This window comes from Dioscorea cayenensis, chromosome 15 (assembly GCF_009730915.1).
Source record: "Dioscorea cayenensis subsp. rotundata cultivar TDr96_F1 chromosome 15, TDr96_F1_v2_PseudoChromosome.rev07_lg8_w22 25.fasta, whole genome shotgun sequence".
Lineage (NCBI taxonomy): Eukaryota > Viridiplantae > Streptophyta > Magnoliopsida > Dioscoreales > Dioscoreaceae > Dioscorea > Dioscorea cayenensis.
In genome coordinates this window covers 3,470,404-3,483,969 of record NC_052485.1, presented here as the reverse complement: position 1 = coordinate 3,483,969, position 13,566 = coordinate 3,470,404, and the positions used below count along the sequence as shown (strand labels likewise).

At 30.0% G+C, this 13,566-nt stretch overlaps 2 protein-coding genes across 2 annotated transcripts; both read right to left on the bottom strand.

The window, feature by feature from the left end:
- Positions 1–5,667: 5,667 nt before the first annotated feature.
- Positions 5,668–7,816, bottom strand: LOC120278001. Its single transcript, XM_039284877.1, has 2 exons — positions 7,341–7,816; positions 5,668–5,875 (listed from the first exon to the last, which is right to left on the bottom strand). The coding sequence occupies exons 1-2, from the start codon at positions 7,797–7,799 to the stop codon at positions 5,870–5,872; spliced, it is 465 nt and encodes a 154-aa protein (XP_039140811.1). The 5' UTR covers positions 7,800–7,816; the 3' UTR covers positions 5,668–5,869.
- A 3,211-nt stretch (positions 7,817–11,027) lies between these two features.
- Positions 11,028–13,376, bottom strand: LOC120276836. Its single transcript, XM_039283553.1, has 2 exons — positions 12,869–13,376; positions 11,028–11,226 (listed from the first exon to the last, which is right to left on the bottom strand). The coding sequence occupies exons 1-2, from the start codon at positions 13,343–13,345 to the stop codon at positions 11,221–11,223; spliced, it is 483 nt and encodes a 160-aa protein (XP_039139487.1). The 5' UTR covers positions 13,346–13,376; the 3' UTR covers positions 11,028–11,220.
- Positions 13,377–13,566: the final 190 nt, after the last annotated feature.

Below are 13,566 nucleotides of genomic sequence, written 5' to 3'. Positions count from 1 at the left end.
AACCTACTTTGTGCTAAATTGTAATCGGCAAGGTGTTTGATCGTCATACTTTTGTCCTAATCATCGAGTGCTCTGCAGGTTTGACCATGTACTTCATCTTCGATCGTGCGGGTTTGATCGTCATGTTTTTTTAAGTTGTATAAGGGTTATTTTGGACCTTTTGTATATCTTAATCCAAGTTATAACCATAGTTAATCAAGTTTGATTACCGGAATCTAACAGTATGGGCATATCCGTAATTACCTATATTTTTTCAGGGGTATATATACAATTATGTTTTTTCGGAGGGTAAATATGCAATTATAGAACTTTTGAGGGGTTTATAACCAATTCTCCCAAAAAAATATTTATAAATATATATATATATATATAGAAAAAATAATTATAAAAATTTATTATTTTTCCCCTTAATTTTTTTATTTTGTTTTGGATAAAAAAATTGTAAATGTATTTTTTTTTAAAATTTAAAAAAAATCTAAAATATTTATAATTTTTAAACGAGCACCCCTTCTTTGTTCTTGTAGTTCCGCCACTGTACCGGCTGGTTTCCGGTTGAACTGGCCGGTCCGATTCAGTTTTTAAATCATTGATGCCATGCTTCTTTTGTTTATTTGTTAGCTTGATTTGATTTTAGAACGGAGATCCGAAGAAAGAAATGTATATTAATATATAATTAGCATTGTTAAGCAAGTTGCAAAGCTTAATGAAAAGTTTAATCTTAATCTAACCATATAAACATTATTAATTTTGCAACTTCATTAGAATATTAATAATTAGATTGAAAACAATCAGATCATATCAAAATCTAAAACAGGGACTAAAACAAGCTTCACAACTTTCATTTGTTTCCATGTGTGTGTGTGTGTGTGTGTGTGTGTGTGTGTGTGTGTGAAGTGTGAAAATAAACTTAGATGGAAATATTAATGAAATCAAATGAGAAGAGAAAACAGATATCAAAACAACTGATCAATTAAAGGATAATTCAAAATATTAAATATCTTTTAAAATTTGGGAATTAAAACCTTGTCTTGCTTTGAATGAAGTCAGTAGCATGGTATGGAATGCTTGATGGGAGAAATTACATCCTAACAATAATAATATTATTATTATTTGTTTTGCAGATCTTTGCTGGTTTGCTAATAATTCATTAAAAAAAAAGGAAAGAGTTGGGCTATGGTTGGCTATATATGAAATTATTTACCTGCTATCAACATTTCACTGTATTTTTTATATAATCTAAAGCTAATCAAATCAGCGGAAGAAGAAAACAAAAGAATTTTTTTTTAATTTAAATTATTAATCACATTTCTCAACAATTGACTTTATTTTGGATAAATGCAATAGAGGACTATATATATAATTATTAATCAACTTGATGTTAGAAAATGACAAATATATAATTATTAATTAATTTAATGTTAAAAAATAACAAATAAAAAAAATATAAATTTGTCACAGATAAAAGAAATAAAGGGAGTATATATATAGACTAAGCTATGAGTGTTGGTTGGTGGATTGAAAATCTATGAAAAGTCTTCTTTCTTTTGAGAACTTTGAAACCTCTTTCTCTTACATGTCATTTCATCAAACATTTGAACTAAAAAACCAGTATTTTTGATCATTTTTTTTATCATCTTTATTAACATTATTTACCTGCTGTTATCAACATTTCACTGTATGTGGAGAGGTTGATGATGATGATCATCACCATTATGCTCTATTGCCATAGATAAAATTACTTAGGTTTGAAATTTAGAGACATTCACGACAGTAGCTAAATATATTTTATCCGTTGAATGGTAAACATAGTGACAAATAATATTACACAGTAATGTACAATGATTATAAACTGTAAAATTATACATTATATAATATCTATATAAGTAATAGTTATTAGATAACCATTCAACAAAACAGTAATGTATACATGACTTAAACTCTCTCTATAAAAACAGTGAAGGATTATAGGAGAAATAATTTGTATATTTTATTAGTAAAGGAGTACAAGGATATATATAGAGAAATATTAGGGTTTTGTGGTATGGACCCAATATGGCCCATTAACAAAATATAAACTATAACATAACTCTAACATATATTTTATCCGTTGAATGGTAAACATAGTGACAAATAATATTACACAGTAATGTACAATGATTATAAACTGTAAAATTATATATTATATAATATCTATATAAGTAATAGTTATTAGATAACCATTCAACAAAACAGTCATGTAAACTCTTTTTCTATAAAAACAGTGAATGATTTAGTATCACAGAAATAGGTGAGTGGTACTGAAAATTCCTCTAGAAGGTGAGTGTTTAATTCTGTCAACAATATATATATTAAAATATTATGGTGATAGGCAGTTGTAATGGTGTGAATTTAAGTATAGGATGACCCAATATCACCACAATAAGTGAATAATAATGTAATTATATTTTATTGAAAGAAAGATCCATTGTTTAACTTCATTCCAAAGCATTGCTTTGGTTGCCCACATTGTTAATATATATATATATATATATAGATATAGAGTTAAATATTGTGGTGATAGGTTGGCAATGGTGTGGATTTAGATATACATGTCACTTAATATCATAATTATTATTTTTAATGACACTGTTATTTAAAACACATTTAAATATCTTTAGCATGATTAATATTGAAAGACATGGTTTAATAAATGTTATTACGAAAGCACCACAAAACTATTGATAATTTATTATTAATTTTAAATTATTCACCTTTAAATATTTATTATTTTATAGAACAACTTTGTTTCATTTCGATAATTTAACAGAAATGGAAATCCATACTTTGAGATAATGATTCGGGAATTGTGCCATACGTTAATTGAATGCTTGCATATGCAGCCATAGTATTTAACTTTTTTGATTGATTTGGTACACTTAAAGCAAATAAATAAATAAATAAATAAAATAATGGATTTGATAGATTCTTCTCATTTATTGTGCCTCACATGTGACAAGGACCTCGGCTCAATGCATCATGTGTGTATATAGCTTCAATCATCTATGGAGATTCGAAATTTAATAATTTTACTATTGAAATCCAATGATTCATCACTATTTGATAAATAATATTAGGGTGTGTTTGGATGCAAGCAATCATTGCTTTGGGGAAGAGAATCATTGATTATTAATTCCCTTTCTTTCGTTTGGATGTTATTTTATGCAGGTAATTATTGAGGGTTGGTGGAATTCATTACCTCCACCAAAAGAATAAATCATTCCCCCCCCCCCCACATTGACATTGGGGGAAATACCCATTATCAATAGTTGAATTTACATCTTTGCCCAAATTAGCTTAATTAACTTAATTAATTAACTTAATAAATTAATTAATTGTATTAACTTAATTAATAAAATAATTAATTATCTTAATTAATTAAGTTAATTGATTAACTTAATTAATAAAATAATTAATTAACTTAATTAATAAAATAATTAAGTTAATAAAATAATTAATTGTGTTAACTTAAATAATTAAATAATTAATTAACTTAATTAATTTAGTTAATAAAATAATTATTTGTATTAATAAAATAATTAATTAATTTAATTAATTCTTAATTATCAATAAACATATATATATATATATATATATAGTTGTTTTTTAAGAAGGGTATAAAGGTAATTGTCTCACATATTCTCCACTTTTTTTTTATATTCCCAATGCATAACCCTCTTTAACCAAATACAGTTTTTATTCTTATCTCCTCCCCATTACCCTCATTTCCATTCCTCTCTTCATTACCTCCATTCATATTCCGTCATCCAAACGCACCCTTATTGTGCTGGACCTCCAGCAAATTTTTTTAAAAACGAATCAAATAGTATTACTGTGCTTATAAATAGTAATACAGTAAAAAAATGTGATAATAAATCTGAACCGTCAAATCCTATTTCTATTAGACCTATGATAAATTTTTTAAAAACTAATCAAATAGTAGTATTACTATGCTTACAAATAGTAACACAATAAAAAATGTGATAATAAATCTGAACCGTCAAACCCTATTTCTATTGGACCTACAACAAATTTTTTAAAAACTTATCAAATAGTAGTATTACTATGCTTACGAATAGTAGCACAGTAAAAAATGGGATGCATATTACTGTGTTTACAAATAGTGGCACAGTGAAAAATGGGATGCATAGTACTTTAATCTGAACTGTTCAATTAATTTGTATAAAATAACTAAATCGTTTAATCAATTTGTGTACAATAATTGAATAAATCTGAACCGCCTAATCCTATTTCTAATAAACCTACAACAAATTTTTAAAAAATTAAAACTAAACTATTCAACGAAACATAACCCATCATTAGCTCTTATTGTAGATGTTTAATGATTACTATGATTGTCCGTGGACAATCATAGCTGTTTTATATCTATATGTATATGCCACGTTTCTTTTATTTAATTGTTTGCTTTATTTGATTGGATCATTGGAGAACGGAGGAGATAAGAAGAAAGAAATGTAGATTAATATATAATTAGCAAGTTGCAAACCTTAATGAAAAGTTTAATCTTAATCTAACAATATACACATTATTAATTTAGCAACTTCATTAGACTATTAATAATTAGATTGAATACAATCAGATCATATCAAAATCTAAAACCGGGACGAAAACAAGCTTCACAACTTTCATTTGTTTCCATGCATCATGCATGTGCATGTGTGTCAACATAAACTTGATGGAAATATTAATGAAATCAAATGAGAAGAGAAATTTTATTTGGGAAATAAAACCTTGTCTTGCTTAATTGCTTTGAATGAAGTCAGTAGCATGGTATTGAATGCTTGATGGGAGAAATCACATCCTAGCAATAATAATATTATTATTTGTTTTGCAGATCTTTGTAGGTTTGCTAATAATTCAAAAAAAAAAGAAAGAGTTGGTCTATGATTTGCTATATATGAAATTATTTACCTGCTATCAACAGTTCACTGTATTATATATATAATCTAAAGCAAATTAAATTAGCGGAAGAAGAAAACAAAAGAAAAAAAAGATTTTAATTTGAATTATTAATTAACTTTCTCAACAATTGATTTTTTCTAGATAAGTACAATAAAGGATTATGGTACAGTCAAGAATTAAACATTTTATCATATGCCTTCAGCCGATGGCATGAATACTGAGTTGCAAACCGCTCCCGCACTGAGGACCCTATAAAACCTTATGCACAGAGGAACCCCTATCATCTATGCACAATGAAAGCTTACTCAACACCTGACCTCTTGCATAAGAGCAAATACCTTATCTATTTTGCTAACCCAATCAACAATTGGCTTCTTGTGCAGAAAGGTCCACCATCATCTTATGTAATCCCAATATTTAAATTCAACTTGATGTGATATTCACGCTAATCAAAGCAATAAACAATAGTTACAATTATATATATATATATATATATATCAAAAGGGAGTAGTTGGCCAATGAGTCAATGACTACTCCTCTAATTCAACTCAAGGATTTATTACTCCAGATAACTTCAATGCCAAAGGTTAAAGAAACACCAAAAATTAAATTAAAGATTGTGAGTATAAGGAAATACCTTTAAAGAAGGAAAACTTAAAAAAAACAGAGATGGAGAGCAAGTCTTTGTGCATCCAGTGTTGGCTAGAATTTTCGAAAAAGGTCTTTATTGAATGATAACACAAGCAATAGTTTTCAAGTTCAGGGAGATGACAGCAGTAAAACTTAACAGTAGAAGCACTTAAATAAGTATCATCGAAGTCCAGAGAGATGAGAGTTATTTTCAATGTCTAATCTTTGATCTCGTAATTCATACTAGTTACCAACCGCAACGGTTGGTTGCCATCGCTTTTTATGCCTGCAAAACAATCAATAACATTGTTTCATGCAAGAGTAATTTGGAGATGCAAGATAAGGAGAATGGTGTGTTTAGATTTGCTGAATGTGAGAAAGTAAGCCCAACTTGCAATTGAAGTTTAAATTCGTCAAAGTATTGCTAGTATAGCACAATGAATGCATACAAAAGAATTTTACAATTGAACTGAAAATGATTTTAACCTAGAAATGGACAAAGAAATTGACCTTAGTGTTTCTATTTTTAATTTCCAGCTAAATCACAGAAACTTCATGCCTAAATCACAATTATCCATTCAAAATATTTGAAAATGGGCATACTCCACAGAGGAGGATGTTGAGTATAACATGTATTTTCCTTTTCTATACTAAATTTCAATCAAAATTCGATGAGATTGCGGTGAAACATATGTTACTCTATCCGTCATGTCTTGGAAGGAAGAAAACACTGAATTCCGAGATGACCTTCATTTCTATCTTTGAAGGAAAACTTCAAATTACAGCGTTACACAATCAGCCTACTTTATCATTTATCCATTCTTCCTTGTCTGGACAATTACTTGGAGCACAACTAGGTTCAGAACTTGACAAATTTAACAAACCTAAAACAGGACAGCTATAGCATTGAGTTGTTAAGTATATATGATCAGGGTATGCAGAAATATAGGCCAGATAGGAGGATGAAGTGGGATTCTTAGTCCAATCCAGATTCAATGGAGGCAGGACAATGAGAACCATATTGTTGATACTAACAGTGGTCTTTTAAGCTAGTCAATTTATCTTCCTGAGTTTCAGGAATAAACTTTTGATGCTGATTTGGGGGTTTATTGTCAGAACACATGTAGATCAGAATAAAGGTCATGCATACCAGTAATGAAAAATGGGCCATTAACTATAAAAAAGATGGCCAAATTTCAAAAGAGAACTCACTGAAGAACAAAATGGTCTCAAAATTTAGAGCATCACATACAGCACTAACACAACGTCACATATCACTCAATGTGAACTTTAATCACAAGAACAAAGGCAAAAATGATGTTTTTCTACTACAAATCTAAGTTCATCCTTGCAACGTAACTCTGATACACTACATTATAGAAAAATCATCTACAAAACTCAAGAGAATTCAGCATTACAACCCACATTACAAATGGCACAAAGCAAACCAAAATCACAGGAGCAAATGCAGAGATTGATGCTTTTCTACTACCAATCTAAGTTCATTTCTTGCAATATCACACTGATGAACTAAAATATAGAAAAAATCATCTCCAAACCTCAAGAGAATTCATCCTAAAAACCACATCACAAATAACAAAAATGCAAAAATTAATCACAAGAACAAATGCAAAGATCGATGCTTTTTTGACTCAAAATCTAATTTCAACGCTCGCAATATTACTCTATAGACAAATCATCAACCAAAACCAGAAGAAATCAAAGAATCAAACAAGAAAAGGCAAGAATACCTCAGAGATGAGGAGAGATTCGGCGCCGCGGCAAGAGGTCCCGGGCTTTGACCTGCAAGTAGGGATCTCGGCGAACTCGCTGAAACGGTGCTTCTCGGTGAGGAAACCAACAGTGAAATCAAGGGTGCGATCATCGGTGGCGACGATCCCCTCAACGCTAGACCAGATGAAGAACTTCTTGACCTGGATGCCAGAGAGATTGGAGATCCGGCCATACTCGAGTTTCCCAGTTATCCTCTTCTCATAATAAAAAAGATCAGTGAAAAATACATAGCACGGTTTGGAGAACTCGACGACGAACTCGCCATTGGGAGAGAGGGAGTACTCCTTGACGGCGTCGGGGAGGAGACCTTGGGGGAGGCCATTCTCGGTGAGGATCTCGTAGATCGTCGATGCGGAGGATGTGGAGAAGATGAAGAAGAGGAGAAGGAGAAGAGAGAATGGAGAGAGGACCGCCATTGTTGAGCTCGAATGGAAGTCGGAGTTTCGAAAGGAAACTGAGTTCCCGGGAAAATATACAAGTTGAATGTTTTGTGGGGCCCGCTGGGTGACGTGGCATGATGAAGACGTTGACTATTGACTTCCTTGACTGACAGCTTTTTTATATATAATTATATATATATTATGTATTTTAACGGCTTCGCATCGGAGTTTTTAAAATTTTTTAAAATTTTTGAAACAATATCATATATTAAATAATATAATTAAATAACCCTAAAAATTATTTTATATCTTGCATTTCAAAAAATTTATAGAGGTATAATTAATGTTTTTTAATTATTAATATGATCAGTAATATAAATAAAAACTTAAATATTATTAAAAAAAATTAAAATTGTTCTTTAAAACACTTATTAAAGTAGATTATACATCTACTTTAATAATATATATAGATAACAATTAGATTTCAATCCAATTTAATTCTTATGTTCCTTTTTACATATACTAAGAAAGTTAGTTATTTCACATAATTTAATAAAAAAATTAGTTATATTTCCAAAATTGCCCCTAATTTATATCTTTACATATCTCTCTTATATTAAATTTCAAAAAAAGAATTGAATAGAGTGTTAGGGTAATTTTGAAAAAAAAAATAATAAATGCTTCTTGATGTTAAAAAATAATAGATAAAAAAGAACATTGATTTATTACCGATAAAAAGGAACGGAGGGAGTAACAGTTAAGAGGGTATTCTACCAATGCTTCAGAGGAGAACAATCCTTTATATATATTGATATTTTTAGAAATTAATAAATTATTTATTATATTTAAAAATTACTTCCTCCGTTTCTTTTTAATTGTCAACTTTACCGAAAAATTGGTTAAAATTAGTTGATTGCCTATATTTTATAAAAAATTCCATTATTTTTTAAAACTACCCATATTTTAAACTCCACTAAGTGGAGTATATGATTTAATGCTTAGTTGATTGTTATTTATTGAAAATTATACAGATATATTAAATTAAAGGGTAAATTTGAAAAAAATTACTTAACGTTGCACAAAATTTCTAATATGACAAATAAAAAAAACAAAAAAAAATCTCCAAAACATGACAAATAAAAATAGGGGCTTTTGCAGGTGTACCCCTAAAAAATTTTGAAATTGCATAATTGCCCCTAAATCAACTATTAACAAACAACAAATATATAAAATTACCTTTTATATATGAATAGAGAGTATTTCAGCAGTGTATTTAATGTTTTACTGTAATAATGAATAGTAATTATATGAATAATAAAAAAGTGTGATAAATTTTGAATTGTCAGGCAAGAGTTTTCATAAGATCGGTACCATTCAAACTGATTTACACTTTCTCTGAATCTTTTTTTATTTTTATTTTTATTTTTTTATAAATATCAAACCGTACATCAAACCGAAACTGGTTTAATATTTTGAGCATTGTTATGATACATGTTGCATTTGCTCCTCTCTAATTCTGTATCTCTCTTCTCCATTCTCTCTTTCCTTTTTCTTTAGCAAACGTTTTTGACAATATACAAATATGAATATATATATATATATATATACACATGTCATCGATGTCAACATAAACTTGATGGAAATATTAATGAAATCAAAAGAGAAGAAAACAGATATCAAATCAACTCAATCAAGGATAATTCAAAATATTAAATATCTTTTTAAATTTGGGGAAATAAAACTTTGTCGGTAAGTAGGTAGTATGGTATGGCATGCTTGATTGGAGAAATCACATCCTACCATTTATATTATTTTCTTTGCATATCTTTGTTGGTTTGCTAATAATTGATTTTCTTTTTTAAGAAAAAGAAAAGAGCAACTGGTCTATATTTTGCTACCAACCACCAACATTTCACTGTACTTTATATATAATCTAAAGCAAATCAAATCAGAGGAAGAAGAAAACAAAAGAAAAAAGAGATTTTAAATTGAATTATTAATCAACTTTCTCAACAATTGGCATCTTGTGCACAAATGTCCATCTTCTATTATGCAAATGGAGTGACAATTTCAATGCTTTCCTATATTTTTTATAATATATATTGTTTTAACCATAAGGTCCACCATCATCATATGTAATCCCAATAATTATATTCGACTCCATGTGATATTCACTCTAATCGAAGCAATAAACAATAGTTACAATTATATATATATATATATATATATATATATATATATATATATATATATATATATATATATATATATATATATATATCAAAAGGGAGTAGTTGGCCAATAACAACTACTCTAAATCAACTCAAGGATTATAACTCTAATGCCAAAGGTTAAACAAACATTAGGTGTTGTTTGTAAGGAATGTAATAAAATTAGATTGGAAATGAGTTCAGTCCCTTGATTGGTTGAAAGGCATAAAAATGAGAGAAGAGTGTTTGAGGAATGAAATGAGGGGAGAACCCTTATTGGGATCCATCCAATTTTCTTGAGGATTGCCCAATCCAAATTTGAAAATGTCCATTTTTATCCCTCACTTCAATTGTTTTTCCAATCATATTTTGTCTTTTTCTTTGAGTATATATATATATATATATATATATATATATATATATCTATAGAAAGAAAATGATAATGATAACATATTAAAAATAAAATAATACTATAAAAAAACAATGATAATAAAAACAAAAAAGAATTTAATTAATTATAAAATAATAAAAATAAAATGATAACATTGGAAATAATAATAATAATAATGAAGATTAATTGTAAAATTAATTATAAAAAAATAAAAAAGATTTAAATTACAACCGTAATGATAACATATTACAAATAAAATAATATTATTAACTAATATATTTATTTATTTAATATTCACTTAATAAAGTCATAAAAGACATTTCCCACATATTTTTTCTTTTTACTTTTCTCATTCCATGAATTACTCTCCTATACCCTCCAACCAAACATAGTTTTCCTTCCATTCATAATCCATTCCCTCTTATTCCCATTCCTACTCAATTCCACTCCTTACAAATAAACAACACCTTTATATTAAATTAAAGATTGTGAGGATAAGGAATCACTGCTCAATTCCACTCCTTGTAAATAAACAACACCTATATATTAAATTAAAGATAGTGAGTATAAGGAATTACCTCTGAAAAAGGAAAACTTTTAAAAACAAAGATGGAGAGCAAGTCTTTGTGTATCCAGTGTTGGCTAGAATTTTTGGTGCATGCATTGGCTGAATGGAAAACAAGTCTTTATTGAATGATAACACAAGAAATAGTTTTCAAGTTCAGAGAGATGACAATAGAAGCACTTAAATAAGTGTCATTGAAGTCCAGAGAGATGACAGTTATTTTCCAGGTCTAATCTTTGATGTTGTAATTCATACTAGTTACTGACTGTAATGACCGGTTGCCATCGGTTATTACACCTGCAAAACGATCAATAACTTTGTTTCATGCAATATTAATTTGGAAATGAAAGATAAGAAGGATGGTGCATTTAGATCAACTGAATGCAAGAAACTAAGCTGCAGCGTGAAATTTAAGTTTAAATTTGTCAAGGTGTTGTTATGATAGTGCAATGAATGCCAGAGAAAATAACTTTGCAGTTGAACTGTAATGATTTTAATCTAGGAATGGATCAAGAAATCAACATTAGTGTTTTCATTTTTAATTTCCACTGAATTTCATTTTCCCCACTGAATTTCGATCAAAATATGACTAAATAGGGGCAAAACATATTTTATTCTATCCATCATCTATTGGGAGGAAGAAAACACTGAATTCCAAGATGGGGTCTTTCATTTCTATCTCAGAAGGAAAACTCCACATTACAGAGTTCCACAATGAGCCTATTTTATCCTTTCTTCATTCTTCCTTGTTTGAATGATTACTTAGATCAAAACTAGGTTCAGAACTTGACTAATATAAGAAAGAAAAAAGAGGACAGCTTAGCGATAGGATGAGTTGTTAGGATGAGTTGTTAAATATCAGGGATAAGGATCAAGTGGGGTTCTTAGTCCAATCCAGATTCAATGGAGTCAGGACTATAAGCACCACATTATTGTTGCCTAAGCTAGTCAATTTATCTTTCTGAGTTTCAGGAACAAACCATTGAAGCTGATTTGGGGTTTATTATCAGTATACATGTAGATCAGAGTAAAGGTCATGGCAGCGAAAAAAAAAGGACGTCAAATTACAAAGAAGGCTCACTGAAGAACAAGTTGGTCTCATACTCTAAAGCATCGTATGCAGCAGTAAAACAAGATCACATATCACTCAATGTAAACCATAATCACAAAAACCAACTGCAAAAAGTGAATTTTTTTTCTCCTACCAATCTAAGTTCAATGCTTGCAATATCTTTCTGATAAACTAAAAATTATAGAAAAATCATCGATAGAACTCAAGAAAATTCAGAATTAAAAGCATCACATCACATATGACACAATGCAAACAATAATCACAAGAGCAAAGACAAACATTGATGTTTTTCTACTACCAATCAAGGCTCATGCTTGCAATGTAACTGATAAACTAAAATATAGAGAACTTATCAAAAAAACTCAAGAGAATTCAGCATTATAACCACATCACATATGACACAAAGCAAACTATAATTCACAGAAGCAAATGCAGAGATTGATGCTTTTCCACTACCAATTTAAGTTAAATGTTTGCAATATCACTCTGATAAACTAAAATATAGAAAAATCATCTACAAAACTCAAGAGAATTCAGCATGAAAACCACATCACATATGACACAAAGCAAACCACAATCACAAAAGCAAATGCAGAGATTGATGTTTTTCTACTACCAATCTAGGTTCAATGCTTGCAATATCACTCTGATAAACTAAACCATAGAAAAATCATCTACAAAACTCAAGAGAATCCAGCGTAACAACCACATCACAAATGACAAAAAAAATAATCACAAGAACAAATGCAAAGATCGATGCTTTTTGACTCAAAATCTAATTTCAACGCTCGCAATATCACTCTATAGACAAATCATCAACAAAAACCAGAAGAAATCAAAGAATCAAACAAGAAAGGGCAAGAATACCTCAGAGATGAGAGAAAGAGATTCAGCGCCGCGGCAAGAGGTCCCGGCCTTTGACTTGCAAGGACGGATCTCGGCGAACTCGCTGACAGGGTGTTTCTCGGTGATAAACCCAACAGTGAAATCAAGGGAGCGATCATCGGCGCTGGCGACGATCTCGTCAACGCCGACCCAGATGAAGAACTTCTTGACCTGGATGCCAGAGAGATTGGAGATCCTGCCATACTCGAGCTTCCCTGTTATCTTCTTCTCATAATAAACAAGAAGAGAGAATTTGGCATAGCACGGTTTGGAGAACTCGACGACGAACTCGCCATCGGGAAAGAGGGAGTACTCCTTGACGGCGTCGGGGAGGAGACCTTGGGGGAGGCCATTCTCGGTGAGGATGTCGTAGACCGTCGATGCGAAGGAGGTGGAGAAGAGGAAGAGGAGAAGGAGAAGAGAGAATGGAGAGAGGATGCGATGGAATGGTGCCGCCATTGTTGAGCTCGAATGGAAGTCGGAGTTCCGAAAGGTCAAAAAAAAAATACACGTTGAATGTTTTGTGGGGCCCGCTCGGTGACGTGGCATAATGACTTTCATGTGGTAAGAACACTAATCAAAACGTTGACTATATGGAAAGATTTTTTTTTTTAAAGATAATTTTTGAAAGAATAAATAATTTATTATATTTAAGGTAAAATTATTTGTGAAAAATGTCT

Excerpts from the sequence above, each read along its gene's own strand:
- LOC120276836 (XM_039283553.1), bottom strand. The coding sequence starts at position 13,345 with ATGGCGGCACCATTCCATCGCATCCTCTCTCCATTCTCTCTTCTCCTT.
- LOC120278001 (XM_039284877.1), bottom strand. The coding sequence starts at position 7,799 with ATGGCGGTCCTCTCTCCATTCTCTCTTCTCCTTCTCCTCTTCTTCATC.